The sequence below is a fragment of the Anomaloglossus baeobatrachus genome, chromosome 11 (genome assembly GCF_048569485.1).
Source record: "Anomaloglossus baeobatrachus isolate aAnoBae1 chromosome 11, aAnoBae1.hap1, whole genome shotgun sequence".
NCBI classification, from domain to species: Eukaryota; Metazoa; Chordata; class Amphibia; order Anura; family Aromobatidae; genus Anomaloglossus; species Anomaloglossus baeobatrachus.
The window spans coordinates 186,868,333-186,885,770 of record NC_134363.1 but is presented as its reverse complement, the minus strand read 5'-3'; the positions used below and the strand labels follow the sequence as shown (position 1 = coordinate 186,885,770).

Below are 17,438 nucleotides of genomic sequence, written 5' to 3'. Positions count from 1 at the left end.
TCCCAGTGTTGGTGTATACTGGTCAGGTCTCGTCTCCACGTTCCCAGTGTTGGTGTATACTGGTCAGGTCTCGTCTCCACGTTCCCAGTGTTGGTGTATACTGGTCAGGTCTCTTCTCCACGTTCCCAGTGTTGGTGTATACTGGTCAGGTCTCTTCTCCATGTTCCCAGTGTTGGTGTATACTGGTTAGGTCTCTTCTCCACGTTCCCAGTGTTGGTGTATACTGGTCAGGTCTCTTCTCCACATTCCCAGTGTTGGTGTATACTGGTCAGGTCTCTTCTCCACGTTCCCAGTGTTGGTGTATACTGGTCAGGTCTCTTCTCCATGTTCCGAGTGTTGGTGTATACTGGTCAGGTCTCTTCTCCATGTTCCCAGTGTTGGTGTATACTGGTCAGGTCTCTTCTCCATGTTCCCAGTGTTGGTGTATACTGGTCAGGTCTCTTCTCCACGTTCCCAGTGTTGGTGTATACTGGTCAGGTCTCTTCTCCATGTTCCCAGTGTTGGTGTATACTGGTCAGGTCTTTTCTCCATGTTCACAGTGTTGGTGTATACTGGTCAGGTCTCTTCTCCACGTTACCAGTATTGGTGTATACTGGTCAGGTCTCTTCTCCACATTCCCAGTGTTGGTGTATACTGGTCAGGTCTCCTGTCCACGATCCCAGTGTTGGTGTATACTGGTCAGGTCTCTTCTCCACATTCCCAGTGTTGGTGTATACTGGTCAGGTCTCTTCTCCACATTCCCAGTGTTGGTGTATACTGGTCAGGTCTCTTCTCTACATTCCCAGTGTTGGTGTATACTGGTCAGGTCTCTTCTCTACATTCCCAGTGTTGGTGTATACTGGTCAGGTCTCTTCTACACGTTCCCAGTGTTGGTGTATACTGGTCAGGTCTATTCTCCATGTTCCCAGTGTTGGTGTATACTGGTCAGGTCTCTTCTCCACGTTCCCAGTGTCGGTGTATACTGGTCAGGTATCTTCTCCACGTTCCCAGTGTCGGTATATATTGGTCAGGTCTCTTCTCCACGTTCCCAGTATTGGTGTATACTGGTCAGGTCTCTTCTCCATGTTCCCAGTGTTGGTGTATACTGGTCAGGTCTCGTCTCCACGTTCCCAGTGTTGGTGTATACTGGTCAGGTCTCTTCTACACATTCCCAGTGTTGGTGTATACTGGTCAGGTCTCTTCTCCACGTTCCCAGTGTCGGTGTATACTGGTCAGGTCTCTTCTCAATGTTCCCAGTGTCGGTGTATACTGGTCAGGTCTCTTCTCCACGTTCCCAGTGTTGGTGTATACTGGTCAGGTCTCTTCTCCACATTCCCAGTGTTGGTATATACTGGTCAGGTCTCTTCTCAACGTTCCCAGTGCTGGTGTATACTGGTCAGGTCACTTCTCCACGTTCCCAGTATTGGTGTATACTGGTCAGATCTCTTCTCCACGTTCCCAGTGTTGGTGTATACTGGTCAGGTCTCTTCTCCATGTTCCCAGTGTTGGTGTATACTGGTCAGGTCTCATCTCCACGTTCCCAGTGTTGGTGTATACTGGTCAGGTCTTTCTCCACGTTCCCAGTGTCGGTGTATACTGGTCAGGTCTCTTCTCCACGTTCCCAGTGTTGGCGTATACTGGTCAGGTCTCCTGTCCACGTTCCCAGTGTTGGTGTATACTGGGCAGGTCTCTTCTCCACATTCCCAGTGTTGGTGTATACTGGTCAGGTCTCTTCTCTACATTCCCAGTGTTGGTGTATACTGGGCAGGTCTCTTCTCTACATTCCCAGTGTTGGTGTATACTGGTCAGGTCTCTTCTCTACATTCACAGTGTTGGTGTATACTGGTCAGGTCTCTTCTCCACACATTCCCAGTGTCGGTGTATACTGGTCAGGTCTCTTCTACACGTTCCCAGTGTTGGTGTATACTGGTCAGGTCTCTTCTCCATGTTCCCAGTGTTGGTGTATACTGGTCAGGTCTCTTCTACACGTTCCCACTGTTGGTGTATGCTGGTCAGGTCTCTTCTCCACGTTCCCAGTGTCAGTGTATACTGGTCAGGTATCTTCTCCACGTTCCCAGTGTCGGTATATATTGGTCAGGTCTCTTCTCCACGTTCCCAGTATTGGTGTATACTGGTCAGGTCTCTTCTACACATTCCCAGTGTCGGTGTATACTGGTCAGATCTCTTCTCCACGTTCCCAGTGTTGGTGTATACTGGTCAGGTCTCTTCTCCACGTTCCCAGTGTCGGTGTATACTGGTCAGGTATCTTCTCCACGTTCCCAGTGTCGGTATATATTGGTCAGGTCTCTTCTCCACGTTCCCAGTATTGGTGTATACTGGTCAGGTCTCTTCTACACATTCCCAGTGTCTGTGTATACTGGTCAGATCTCTTCTCCACATTCCCAGTGTCGGTGTATACTGGTCAGATCTCTTCTCCACGTTCCCAGTGTTGGTGTATACTGGTCAGGTCTCTTTTCCATGTTCCCAGTGTTGGTGTATACTGGTCAGGTCTTTCTCCACGTTCCCAGTGTCGGTGTATACTGGTCAGGTATCTTCTCCACGTTCCCAGTGTCGGTATATATTGGTCAGGTCTCTTCTCCACGTTCCCAGTGTTGGTATATACTGGTCAGGTCTCTTCTCCATGTTCCCAGTGTTGGTGTATACTGCTCAGGTCTCTTCTCCACGTTCCCAGTGTCGGTATATATTGGTCAGGTCTCTTCTCCACGTTCCCAGTGTTGGTGTATACTGGTCAGGTCTCTTCTACACATTCCCAGTGTCGGTGTATACTGGTCAGGTCTCTTCTCCCTGTTCCCAGTGTTGGTATATATTGGTCAGGTCTCTTCTCCACGTTCCAAGTGTTGGTGTATACTGGTCAGGTCTCTTCTCCACATTCCCAGTGTTGGTGTATACTGGTCAGGTCTCTTCTACACATTCCTAGTGTTGGTGTATACTGGTCAGGTCTCTTCTACACATTCCCAGTGTTGGTGTATACTGGCAGAGTCACTTAGGGATGTATACAGCTTTTTCTTCACCTCTACCCACAAGTGTTGGATTGGGTTGAGATCTGGGGTCTGTGGGGAAAATTCAGCTCCTCTACTTCATGGTCATTGACCCATTTCTTCGCCAATCTTGTCCTTTTTTTTTTTTTACACATAGTACTCAAGTGTATGAAGTAACTCGTCTTGTAGGACACCCACATATAGCTAAACATTGACAACACCATCAATCCTGATCAAGTGTCCAACGCATTTGCTGTGAAACACCCCCGTATCATCAGGCTTCTTCCACCGAACTTGACAGTTCTTTCAATTTCACAATCTTTTAACCCCTTTTTCTCGTTTCGTCCAGATCCTTTTGCGCCCATCAGAGCCATCTATTGACTGTCATCTCATCGCTCCAAATCATCCATTTCCAATCTTCTTCTGTCCAATTTTCGTATTTCTTTGCTAACTCAAGCCAACGCTTCTTATGATGATATTGAACGCAATGTGCGTCGATGTGTAACGATGATCATGATTTTGTGTAACGTGCGTCGCTCGGTGTGTGTATGGGCGTCTGTGATCTCACTATTATGAAGCACACGAGCCGCTTCCACTGCCAGGTTTGTTGCCCCAGAACTGATAGACCTTGTGATGAGCCATCTTGTTGACTGATATTTTGCCTGGACGTCACCTCTTGGCTTTTGAGTGGATGGACGGACTACATTTGCGTATTCTGCCACCTGTCATGGCCTCACATGACGCAGTTTGGCAATTTTCTTGGCCGAGAGAAACCGCTATCAATGAGCTGGAAGATGCAGATTCTCTTTTCTTGGGAAATCTTCTTCATGGCGGCTCCTCGATTCAAACCAGTGACCTTTCGCTTGGAATCAACCTAATAACACAGTGAGCCATTAGGGAATGTGAGAACAGGTTGTAATTTGTAGTTTACAGGAAGAAAGAATTTTTTCCACCACCAGGAGAAAAACAGTAACAATGCAGTGACATGAGAAGAATCTGAATAACTAATCATTTGCTAAATAATTGCTAGTCAAATTTTTGTATGAGATAGCCAAGATGATTGTCTATAAAATGAAGGTCGTCTCACGTCTCAAAGCTGTAGAGGATGGAGAGATATGGAGAATGAAATTGAGAAGTTCAAAACATTGTTACCCATTTGCTTGTAAGTGTACTTCAAGACGCTCCCAGAAATGGACTGAAACAAAGTGCTGGAGAGTTCTGAAGTGACAGCAATGAGTCCGAATCTAAATCCCATTGACACCTGCGGAGAGATCTGAAAATTGCTGTTGCCTCCAAATATGAGATACCTGGATCCATTTATAAAGAATAGTCCAAAATTCCAGGTGAGAGGAGGAAGAAGCTGTGGATGGTTATAGGAAGCCACTGATTGCAGGTATTTATTCCAAAGGGCGAGAAACCGAATATTACGTTAACGCTGCAAACAATTTTGTCTGGACCATTTTTGGAGTTGTGTGGGAAATTATGCCCAATTTTCCTTTTTTCTCTTGTTTTTTGTGTTTTTCCAAAGCACACAAAGGAAAAAGAAAAACATTTTGGTACCGTGTTAGCCAAAAGATTGATTGCCCTCAGTGAGAAATAAAATTATAATCTTGTAGTTTGGATACCTTTTAATGGCTAACTAAACTAAAATAAATGATGTTACACGAGCTTTGGAGACGTCTCAGGTCCCTTCTTCAGGCCTGGTACCATTATAAAGGTATTACAACTACAAGGTTATAATTTTGTTTCTCTCACACAAAGGAAATAAACATTTGTATAACAAAACGTGTAATTGAAATAATTTACTAGGAGAAATAATTCATTTTCAGGAACAATGTCAAGGGTGCCAACACTTTCGGCCATTACTGTACAACAGATTACTGGAATGTTTGGGGTATAGATGACAGAAATGCAGCAGGGACTAAAACTTAACTTTTACTAGTAGCTAGATAAAATCAATAATAATAATAAAGTGCTTGTGCATAAATTGTGCAAAGAACAACAAAGTGCCAAATGGTCTCACCCAAGCTTCATCCATGGGCTGCACTGCACATCGGTCCCAAGGTGAGAGGTCACAGGCCGGAAGGTTACGGTGGACAGGTATACTACAAACCCTGTCATGCCCCGTGAATGAACTTCCGCCCTGACAAGGGCAGCACCCAAATAGAATGTCTGCCCCGCAACCAAAAAACAAAAACAAATAGTTCCTCCCGACGCGTTTCCCTCTCAGTAAAGAGAGTTCCTCAGGGGAGACGGAGGAAAAAATTGGGAGAGATCGACCTGCAGTGGCAGGGATCAGCACAGGCCAAAAAGGTGATGGACCTATGTGTGCTAGGCAAATGGTGGCGCCACCATACGGCAGCTTCACACGCACTTACCTGTCCTGCGTCGTCGCTCTGGCCGGCGACCCGCCTCCTTCCTAAGGGGGCGGGTCGTGCGGCGTCACAGCGACATCACACGGCAGGCGGCCAATAGAAGTGGAGGGGCGGAGATGAGCGGGACATAAACATCCCGCCCACCTCCTTTCTTCCTGATTGCAGCCGGGACGCAGGTAGGAGATGTTCCTCACTCCAGCGGCTTCATACACAGCGATGTGTGCAGCCGCAGGAACGAGGAACTACATCGTACCTGTCGCTGCAGCGAAATTATGGAAGTGACCGACACTACACCGATCATACAATTTCAACACTTTTGCGCTTGTTAATTGTAGTAAAAAGGATTCACATACTCCGATGTCGACAATGACGCCGGATGCACGTTACTTTCAATTTGACCCCACCGACATCGCAGCTGCGATGTCGTAGTGTGCAAAGTGCCCCTTAGGATCATCTATGAAAACCCCAGTCTCTATACTTTACAGAGTCGACACTGGGAATGTCACCTAATGTAAAAGTATAGATATTAAAGGAAGCTCCCTTTTCTGAAACACTCTGTGCTGCTCTTTTTGTTTTCAATGTTAAGAGTAGTTAGGGTACATAGCAGCTTCATTGCATTGTCTGTATGTGTTTAGCATAGTTGATAGTCTGATCCCCCTACATTTGTGATTTTTCTTCCGGTACCTCTCCTTGCCGTCCTCGCAGTATATAGCTCGGCGATTCTTTGATTCATCGTCTCGTCTGCCAGTAAATGGCTTGTGTCTGCAAGGTCAGCGTGTAACAAACATCCGGCTCTTACACAACAAACTCCGCACATTACAGCCCATTTGGAGTATTCCCTTAAGAACAGACCGGGGAGTCCAAGAGAGCCCGGGAGTGCAATCCAGTCCAAAGTGCCTCTGACAATGCACAGAACTCACAACATGCAAAATATAATTGCCGCTAAGCCTGAGTAATGGACTCTTATCTGCCGGCCTCATTGATAATGTCCTCCCTCCAGTCCAGGGGATGGAGCCTCATTTCCTTATGGTAGAAGCTCTTCAAGTTTGGAAGAACAACATTAAGTGATAGAAGTATCCGTGCAGCGACCATCTTTCTTTATGTGGTTAAACTATATTTAATTCATAGTAAACCTTAACCCGGGTTGTCTAGATCTTAGATATTGATGACTTAGGCTTAGGGTAGGTCATCACATCGAGTCGGTGAGGGTTGGACACCAAGTACCCTAACAGATCAGCTGTATGTGGCTCCCGGGTGTACACAGTGGAACAGCACAGTGCCACACACTGTACAGTGGCCGTAATCGGTACTGCAGCTCAGCTCCTATTGAAGTGAATATGATCCGAGCTGTAGTACGGAGTACGGCCTCTTCACGGAGGACAGCAGAGTAAGGAGCAATGTGGAAAAGTGACAACTCCTTTTTAAATCTCTGCCGGCATGTCATTCAATAGATGTATTGTTACAATGTTACCAGCACAATAAATGACATACGTATCTATACCAAATATTCCGGATTAGTGGACAGTAACAGAACATAAATAGGTTCTTCCCATCACGTTAGTTTTTAACCACAGAAGTAAAATCATTTCTGTTCAGTTTTCAGCTCCAGGATTTTGCTTCCTGGATTAATCGAATATTAGAGGGAAAGCATTTTACTCTAGAAAACCTTATAAAGAAAGTGCCGTCCATACCTCGGTGTCAGACAGGTTACCGTTCAGCAGCTCTTCACTCTGTTCTCTCCATTTTTCACCATTTAATGGAATATAGTTGTCGGTGAGAGCGTCCCAGACTCTGCGAATGGAAGAAACTGGTCAGTAAGAAGGAACGGATGAGCCGAGCCCCGGGGACAATGATGTCAGGGCTCAGAAATCCTACAGAGAGGTCAGTAAACAGTACAGAGCAGCAGACAGGGCCTGCACACAACGGGGGGACTTCAGAGACAAAACCAGGACCACACATAGGAGCAGAGAACTGTATAAGAGCAAGATTGTATCTGATGACCGCATTAAGGAAGACGAGATCCCTGACAGCCATCATTATCTCACGTCAGAGCGTGTGCCACCGCATAGTAACATCCCACTGTAATGTAGATGGCACCAGGCACTGGAGAGCTGCTTTTTGGTAAAGTAACAGATTGCAGTGAATGGGCCTTGGAGAAAATCCTGCCCATACAATGTCTGGTGTTGGCCGGCTGCTGCTTCTGGGGGTGCAGCACGCTTCACCAGAACGTTCTACTACTATCAGTTATTTTCTAATTCATCTGCTATAAAAAATATAAAAGTAAAGCTTTTAATTTAGCAAAGAAAATGACAGTAGATCGAGTTGCTAATAGACCGGTTCTCACACATCCGTGTATCACAACTCGAGTACAGACCGGCCGGGGGTCTCCTGTCAAACTCAACAGCCTCAAAGGCATAAAGGACACTGCTGAGTTTGGGTCAATGGCTGCCTCGCACTTCATGATTCATAACAACTGATGGGAAAATGAAGATCTGATGATGGGTTAAAGCCGCAATGTCCATACTGTCCAACTACATCACAGCTGCACACAAACCGAGAAAAACAGGAGAAAAAAAAAATAAAAGGTTTTTTTGGCTGTGGAAAAACCCTTAGGGCTCATTCAGACGACCGTTCCGTCTGTCTTGGTCAGTTCCTGGTTTTTGCGGACCTACTGACAAGACCATCTTTTCATTGTCTTTTGTGTAGAATCGGATGGCACATAGAAGCACTTCTGTGTGCCATCAGTTCCTACAAAAAAACACATCGGATGCCGTATGTCCGCTCCGTTATTATGGAACATGTCCTATTCTGTTCCGTAATAACAGACCGTGACTCAATACAAGTCAATGGGTCCGCAAAATCCCCGAAACCGCACGGAAGCACTTCCGTGTGATTTCTGTTGGGTGCCCGTGCAGTCTGTGTCCCGCTCCCGCACCAACCCCACGGCTGCTCAACTGCAGCCTGCAGTGCAGCGTGTCAGCGTCTGCCCGCACTGCAGCGTGTCAGCATCTGCCCGCACTGCAGCGTGTCAGCATCTGCCCGCACTGCAGCGTGTCAGCATCTGCCCGCACTGCAGCGTGTCAGCATCTGCCCGCACTGCAGCGTGTCAGCATCTGCCCGCACTGCAGCGTGTCAACATCTGCCCGCACTGCAGCGTGTCAGCATCTGCCCGCACTGCAGCGTGTCAGCATCTGCCCGCACTGCAGCGTGTCAGCATCTGCCCGCACTGCAGCCTGTCAGCATCTGCCCGCACTGCAGCCTGTCAGCATCTGCCCGCACTGCAGCCTGTCAGCATCTGCCCGCACTGCAGCCTGTCAGCATCTGCCCGCACTGCAGCCTGTCAGCATCTGCCCGCACTGCAGCGTGTCAGCATCTGCCCGCACTGCAGCGTGTCAGCATCTGCCCGCACTGCAGCGTGTCAGCATCTGCCCGCACTGCAGCGTGTCAGCATCTGCCCGCACTGCAGCGTGTCAGCATCTGCCCGCACTGCAGCGTGTCAGCATCTGCCCGCACTGCAGCGTGTCAGCATCTGCCCGCACTGCAGCGTGTCAGCATCTGCCCGCACTGCAGCTGCGGGGATGATGAGCGTTGCCGTTAAGAGGTTGCCGTTACCTGCAGTGATGAAGTCCTGCTCTCCTGACTTCAGCGCTCGTCACTGACTTCCATGGCCTCTCGCGGGCGGCTTGAGACTGTGACGAGCGGTGACGTCACGGGCCGCTTGCAATACTTCGCTTGTGAACGCGGCAGTCATTGTACTTCGTCATGAGCGCTGACGTCAGGAGTGTAGCGGCTTCCATCACCGCAGGTAATGTACCTCGCCAACCTCCTGATGCCAGCGCTTGTCATCCCCTGCAGTGACCTGGGCTGACCCATTGATGTTACTTCAGGCCACTGCATTACTCTCCCAGTCAATGGGGAACATTCTGTTCTTCATTGACTGGGACAGCGACTATGGTATGGATCATCGTGTGACCCCTTTATTGGATTACACCAGATATGGATTTGTTTTTTTCTTTCCAATAAATTGGTGAAAGAGGGAATGTGTTGGGGAGCGTGTTTTCAAAAAAAAATTTGTGTCGTCTATTTTTTTTTATTTACTGACTGGGTTAGTGATGTCTGGTATCTGATAGACGCCGTGACATCACTAAGCTCTGGGCTTGATGCCAGGTGACATTACACAGCTGGTATCAACCCCATATATTACCCCGTTTGCCACCGCACCAGGGCATTCGAGATGAGCCGGGTAAAGTCCCGGGACTGTCGCATTTGATGGATACGGCAATTCCGGCCGGCTGCTGGCAGATATTTTTAGACTGGGGGGCTTCCAATGACGTGGGTCTCCCCAGCCTGAGAATGCCAGCCAGCCGCTTTGAGGCCTTATCTTGGCTGGTAACAAAATTTGGGGGGACCGCACACAGTTTTTTTAAATTATTAATTTATTGTACTGTACGATATAGATCCGCCCACTGCAGGCTGTGATTGGTTGCAGTGAGACAGCTGTCACTCAGCGTGGAGGCGCGTCTGACTGTAACCAATCACAGACGGGGGAGGAGTGAATATGTATGAGCCTAATGAGCGGCCAGCTCGGGAAGAACAAAGAGGTGCCGCAGGAGCAGTGTGACAGCCCCGCCAGTGATCGGTGAGTATGTAGCGCTTGCTCCTACCCCTTTGCCCCAGATTTCTGTTCCCCATAGACTTTATATGGGGACCAGCATCTGGCCAGATACCCTGGACTGCATGTAACTCTCCTTCCGGTTTTTCTTGCGAAGCAGAGAAAGGTCCCATTTTGACCCAATTTGCAGATAAAAGTTGACCATTAAAGTAAATCAGTCAATAAAAACAATTGACAACACTCAGACACCAACTCTGTCTCATGCGAGCGCTGTCCGTCTGTCACTGAGTAGTTTATAGGAGAATCTGTAATATATTTTTTTTTAAACAAGAAAAAACAAAAAAGACACGCGGATTGTAAAAAAAAAAAAAACTGACACTGATGAACGGATCCAAGACACTGAACAAAACCGATGTGTGAACTTGGTCTTATATACAGAGACTCTGGGTTCTGCTGCAGCGTCATCAGCTCCAGAAGGAGGGGAGATACAAGCTCAGCGTCTACCACGATTTACAGCAGACAGAAACGTCCGCAGAGATGAAGTCCCTTTCGTCGGGATACTATTTTTCAACTTTCTAAGGCTACTTTCACACTTGCGTTCAGCGGAGTCCGTCACTATGGAGAATAGTGCAGTCCGTTAACGCACTGCGCTATTCTCCATAGACTTGTATGGATGACGCACTGTAACGCAAGTGTCAGCATTGCATCCACCGGACGACACAGCGTCGCTATTTTGACGCTGCATCGGGTGGAAGGAACGCAGCATGTAACTTTTTTTGAGCAGTGGAATCCTTTGGATTTCACTGCACATGCTCTCTCTGGCTCCCTCCACCCGTAACTAGGGTACACATCGGGTAACCAAGGAACCCTGGTTACGTGTGCCGGGAGCCCGACACTTCCCTGCTCGGCTCCGCCCCCTCCCCGCACTCCGTATGTATACACACACACAATCGCACGCACGCACACACACACACAATCGCACGCACACACACACACAATCGCACGCACACACACACACACACTCTCACACTCACTCACCTGTCCCCCAACGATGCAGTCCCCGCGGCACTGACGTCCTCAACCATGGCCCTGCTCGGCTCCAGCCACTGCACTCCACCCCCCGCTCCCGCCCCCCGCACACATTGTCGGCGACCGAACGATCAGCTGATCACCCGGCGGCCGGCTACTGTGAGTGATCAGCTGATCACCCGGCGGCCGGCTACTGTGAGTGATCAGCTGATCACCCGGCGGCCGGCTACTGTGACTGATCAGCTGATCACCCGGCGGCCGGCTACTGTGACTGATCGGCTGATCACTCGGCGGCCGGCTACTGTGACTGATCGGCTGATCACCCGGCGGCCGGCTACTGTGAGTGATCGGCTGATCACCCGGTGGCCGGCTACTGTGAGTGATCAGCTGATCACCCGGCGGCCGGCTACTGTGACTGATCGGCTGATCACCCGGCGGCCGGCTACTGTGAGTGATCGGCTGATCACCCGGCGGCCGGCTACTGTGAGTGATCGGCTGATCACCCGGCGGCCGGCTACTGTGAGTGAGCGGCTGATCACCCGGTGGCCGGCTACTGTTAGTGTTCAGCTGATCGCCCGGCGGCCGGCTACTGTTAGCGATCAGCTGATCACCCGGGGGCCGGCTACTGTGAGTGATCGGCTGATCGCCCGGCGGCCGGCTACTGTTAGCGATCAGCTGATCGTTCACAATAGTCTGCCGACGGTAAAACTGTAAAAAAAACAAACAAAACGAATTGCGTTGTTTTGCAGCGTCCGTTGTGCCACTATATGCAACACCTCTGTTGCATCCGTCACACAACGCAATGCAACGGATGCCGTTCAACGCAAGTGTGAAACTAGCCTAACTTGCTTATGTGAATATTCCTTGCAGGAATCACACTGGTTATACAGGAGATCCTGCAGATGCATTGCGGTACAGCACTATTTTCTGCACATAGGTGAACAATTAATTCAAAGTTGCACTTGGAAAGTAACAATTAGGCCGGGGTCACCCGAGCGCATATTCTCAGAGAATCGGATGGATTATGCTAATGGCACTCAGATCAGAGTTTGATCCGAGTGTCGGCGTACTGTGATCAGATTCTTACACCCCTGGTAAGGGATACGCTGCATCCAGGACACTACTGACCTAATGAATAAACTATCAGCAATAGGTCCTCTACCAGAGGGAACCATCCTCGCCACCATGGATGTGGAATCCTTGTACTCGAATATTCCACACCAGGATGGACTGAATGCCTGCAAAGTCTCCCTGGAAAATACAGGAACCGATGCCGATTCTGTGGTGAAGCTTACAACATTCATCCTCACCCATAATCACTTTGCATTTGACAATAACATATCTACAGAAGACTGGGACTGCAATGGGAAGCGAAATGGCTCCACAATATGCAAATCCTTTAAGGCCAAGCTTGAGAGTGACTTTTATCCTCTTGTCCTATCCGGCCTCTGGCTACTACCGTCACATCGAGGATATTAATCATCTGCACAGAGTCTGAGGAGCAGCTGAGACCTTCCACGGACACTTTAATCAGTTTCATCCCTCCATCATCCTAACACTCAACTACTCCTGCCTGAAAGCAACTTCTGTGACACCGTCATCAAACTACGAAACTGTTTCGGACCAGTCCCACCCCAGGAGCGGTCGAAACGCTCGGATCCGGGTGTCACTACTCGTGGCTCGAGGGTCTCCGGACCCGGGGGCACGAGGTCACGCCGAAACGTGATGGGGGTTATTTACAGGGGAGTTAGATAGTTCATGACACCACCGATGTGTGCGGAAATAGGGAGTACCGCTGCTGCCATTGGGAGTACCCGGGGTGATGGAGTGGGGCAGCCAGATGACGTTACCTTCCACGGGTAAGGAAGGGCCCTGGGACCCCAAATGGTGGGATGGATTGCAGGGGGAGCGCAGGCTCACTGGTAGCAGGGGTTAATCGGGTACTCACTCAGAAGGAAAGCAAACGCTGACAAAGTGGTAAACCAAGTCTCTGGGTGCCACTGCCCTCTTGGGGAGCTCGTCCGTGTCCCGTTCCCTGCAGCACTGCCTGATGGTCTATAACCTGCCTCCGTGCACAGAATTTGAAAGTGTTCAGGTGGCCCATAAGCTTAGAGCTGTCCGGGCCCCGCTCCCTACCATGGGTAGCAGAGGAGTTTGCTCTCAGGAGCTCACGCTTGGGATTTCAGTGGGCTGCTTTGCTTGGAAAGCCCTATCCCCCTCGTTGTGCTAGTGCCCCGATCTCTGAGCTTCGTGGGAACAGTCCATAAAGGCCCTGTCCTCCGCAGGTTAATTGCCGGGTTGCTTGAAGCTTCTCCCCGACCTAGGGTTCAGTACCCCGACGTGCTTTTGGCCCGAGACCGGCTATTGGACTGCAGCTGCCGACCGTCCTCCTTGACTAAATCAGCACCCAGTCCCAATCTCCTGCGACCGGGTCTCCGACTCCGGGTCCAGACCACTGTCTGCAACCCAATCTACCTTTTCCTCTGGGAGCTCCAACTCCCAGCTTCCTCCGAGCTCATCACTGCTCGAGGGCTACCACTCAACTCCTTGGTCCCCTGGAGCCGACTGACTTGTCACCTCCCACCTCCCTGCCTGACCCCTAGGTGGGCGGCCCTATTCCAGCTCAGCAGCCCACTGGTGTGCCTGACAGGTGTGGTGCGAGGTGTGATTGGGATTTGTGGATGCTGATGGAGGCAGTGCTGCAAGTTGGGAACCCAGAACCATGTTAGGGGGGGTTTGAGTCCTGCACTGGGAGATAAGGAGCGTGCAGTACCCTGCGACCTGACTAGTCCAGGGGCATCACAAAACAATGAAATAGACATCCCTGTACAAGAAGCCAATTGACCGTCCAACACACCTGAAATGGGACAGTTTTCATCCAAACCATATAAAACCTCTATAGTGTACAGCCAGGCCATCAGGCACAATCGGATATGTTCAAACAGTACAGATAGAGACAATCACCTTGAGGGCCTCAGAAAGACCTTTCTGAATCAAGGCTACCGCCCAAGAACAATTGAAAACCAGATTACAAGAGCCACCAGAATATCAAGAAACCATCTCCTACATTATAAAACTAAAGAAGAAAACACCCGCGTCCCTCTTGTGATCACCTACAATCCACATCTGGACGTGTTACGAGGAGCCGCACGGAAACTACAACCATTACTACAAAAAGATGCCCGGTTACAATCTATTTTTCCAGACCCCCCCACTTCTGTGTTTTAGACAGCCCCCGAATCTGAGAAGCATCATTGTCAGAAGCGCCCTGTCCTCTCCAACAATAGGAGCATTCCCTGCAACCAGAAAACATGTAAGACCTGTCCATTTATACTGACAACGGACAAGATAAAGATCCCCAGATCACATCAGGACTACAAGATCCCAGGTACCTTCAGCTGCACCACAACCAATGGGGTGTACTCAATTATATGTACCAAATGTCCAACTGGGGGTCTGTATGTGGGGGAGACCGGACAAGGATGATTCTCACTGACACACAATTAGAGAAAAAAGGATAGATCTACCTGTGGCCAAACATTTCTGTAACCCAGACCCCAGCATCATGGACATGAAATTGCTGACATTGAAAGGAAATTTCAAGTCCCAGAGAGAGGAGACTCTAGGAGTACTAACTTATGACGACCAGTGACACATTCAGAGCAGGAATGACTGTGTCATGTGGATTTATGTCTTTTTACATCAATTAAGAAATGTGCTCCTCAGACCATCCGGGGGCACCACAGCCCGGACCAGACCCCAATCAGAGGACAATAAAACTTTCACACTGTTTATCTATGAACTGCTGCAATATTTACTGCCACAACAGTTTGTCCCCTTGCCATACTGATAGTTCTGCTTCACATAGCTCGTTTTATTTACTGCTCCATGCTATGTCCTGTTGTGTATAAATATGTGACTCTTCAGATTTTGTGTTATACCATGCCTGATGAAGAGACCTGCGTAGTCTCGACAGCTGCTATTATTACCATCTTTTCAGTTAGCCAAGGTATCAACCACTGAGGACTCAGTTATTTTAAACAATTTTTTATAGTGTACATAGGGAGCTTTTCCCTGATGTATACTTTATTTTCCAGATAAAGGTCAAAAGTGTATTCTTCATGGCTTCCATCTAGCCAGTACCTGTTTGCAGAACATTTTTTTTTACTTATAGAGGAAAGCGTTGCACGCTGCACTCTCCTACACTGAAGGTCACCACAGAAAAAAAAAGTAAAAAAGTTATAACATGTACAGTGTAAATATAATCTATACACATAGGCACACACCCACACACGCCCCTTACTACCGTATATATAGTACAGACCAAAAGTTTGGACACACCTTCTCATCTCTAGAACAACTGTTAAGAGGAGACTTTGTGCAGCAGCCTTCATGGTAAAATAGCTGCTAGGAAACCTCTGCTAAGGACAGGCAACAAGCAGAAGAGACTTGTTTGGGCTGAAGAACACAAGGAATGGACATTAGACCAGTGGAAATCTGTGCTTTGGTCTGATGAGTCCAAATTTGAGATCTTTGGATCCAAACACTGTGTCTTTGTAGAAAAGGTGAATGGATGGACTCTACATGGCTGGTTCCCACCATGAAGCATGGAGGAGGAGGTGTGATGGTGTGGGGGGGCTTTGCTGGTGACACTGTTGGGGATTTATTCAAAATTGAAGGCATACAGAACCAGCATGGCTACCACAGCATCTTGCAGCGGCGTGCTATTCCATCCAGTTTGCGTTTAGTTGGACCATCATTTATTTTTCAACAGCACAATGACCCCAAACACACCTCCAGGCTGTGTAAGGGCTATCTGACTAAGAAGGAGAGTGATGGGGTGCTACGCCAGATGACCTGGCCTCCACAGTCACCAGACCTGAACCCAATCGAGATGGTTTGGGGTGAGCTGGACCGCAGAGTGAAGGCAAAAGGGCCAACAAGTGCTAAGCATCTCTGGGAACTCCTTCAAGACTGTTGGAAAACCATTTCCGGTGACTACCTCTTGAAGCTCATCAAGAGAATGCCAAGCGTGTGCAAAGCAGTAATCACAGCAAAAGGTGGCTACTTTGAAGAACCTAGAATATAACACATATTTTCAGTTGTTTCACACTTTAAGTATTTCATTCCACATGTGTTAATGCCTTCAATGTGAATCTATAATTTTAATTTTCAGAGTCATGAAAATAAAGAAAAGTCATTGAATGAGAAGGTGTGTCCAAAATTTTGGTCTGTACTGTACATTTTTGCTATGTCTCTCTATGCTGGAAGCCACATATGAGTTGTGCACTGAGACGAGGATGGAGTCACAGATGAAAACGGCTTTCAAAAAACTTTCCAACACTGAAGAAAATAAAAAAAGCAATAACCAACAGGCTAGAGGCAATATAGAACTATAAGACCCAGCATTCAGAGATGGGGGAACAGGAGGAAAAAAACAAACAAATTGTACAGAGATTGTGCAGAGCTAGGAATATGCTCCACACAGCAGCGTCACGTGAATATAATAAGGAGAATTCTCTTTTTTTTTGCAGCAAACTGTAAAGCGAGACATTTTATATCTTTATGTTCTGTTTTGGCGTTAGCATAATATAATGAATTGCATTAATCTAGTTAGCAGTTGTTATTCAGCAATCATTGATCAGCCGTTAAAGGGTTACTGATAAATGGCTTCTATGGAATGATGAATGGTGCAGAAAGGCAGCTGAGCATGGGGCAGATACCCCACAACCACGATCCCCGGGACTGTAGAATGGATCAGAAGCCGGAGACCTCGAGGTGCCTCCGGTACACCGCAAACCAATCTGGTCCCTACTGACGCCCGGGCACAAGGCGAGGCGACGCTGACCAGGGTAACACAAATCTGACAACCCTCTCTAGGACAAGTTAACCTCCGCATTTCTCAGGAAAGTGCAGACAATAATAACAAGCGTTTGTATAATGAGGGATGAGCCACGTGTGGTGCCACTGGTGCTCTGCCAGGTCAGGAGTCAGCGCGTCGGCTCTGCACAGACACGACAACCTGTGGTTTTACAGCTGCTGCAAAGATACAAGTCCCAGCACGACTTGTACAAGGCGCAGCATCTGCACCGCCACCTGCGCCTTATGTCTGATCTATGGGATCCGTCAACGTCTCATCACTACATTATTCATCTACTTCAAGGAGCTGCCTGCCGTACATAAAACTTATTGCAAAGACTGGAGAGAAGGAAAGGCGCAAATAGAGTTTCAACCGAGTAAATCAGACTTTACACACAAGGAGGTTGCTCACCTGGAGGAGCATAACCGATGGGCACAGCTGCAGCAGTCCCCGTAGAGAGAGAAATCAAGAGTTTCTGGAAGGGAAAGGGTTAAAAAGTGCGCTGCTGTGCATAAAGAACTGAAGAATCTGCAGGATAGGATCTTTATACGCGTTTCGGAGGCACAGCTTCTTCATCAGGAGAA

The 17,438-nt window shown here is 48.5% G+C and overlaps 1 protein-coding gene across 5 annotated transcripts in view; it reads right to left on the bottom strand.

Moving 5' to 3' along the window:
* Positions 1 to 17,438, bottom strand: part of FEZ1 (fasciculation and elongation protein zeta 1) — a 143,563-nt gene that overhangs the window by 31,966 nt on the left and 94,159 nt on the right. For all 5 annotated transcript variants that reach the window (XM_075328086.1, XM_075328087.1, XM_075328088.1 and 2 more), the window contains one exon: positions 7,045 to 7,144. In XM_075328086.1, the coding sequence (XP_075184201.1) occupies positions 7,045 to 7,144 (100 nt within the window). The remainder of the gene's footprint in view (positions 1 to 7,044; positions 7,145 to 17,438) is intronic.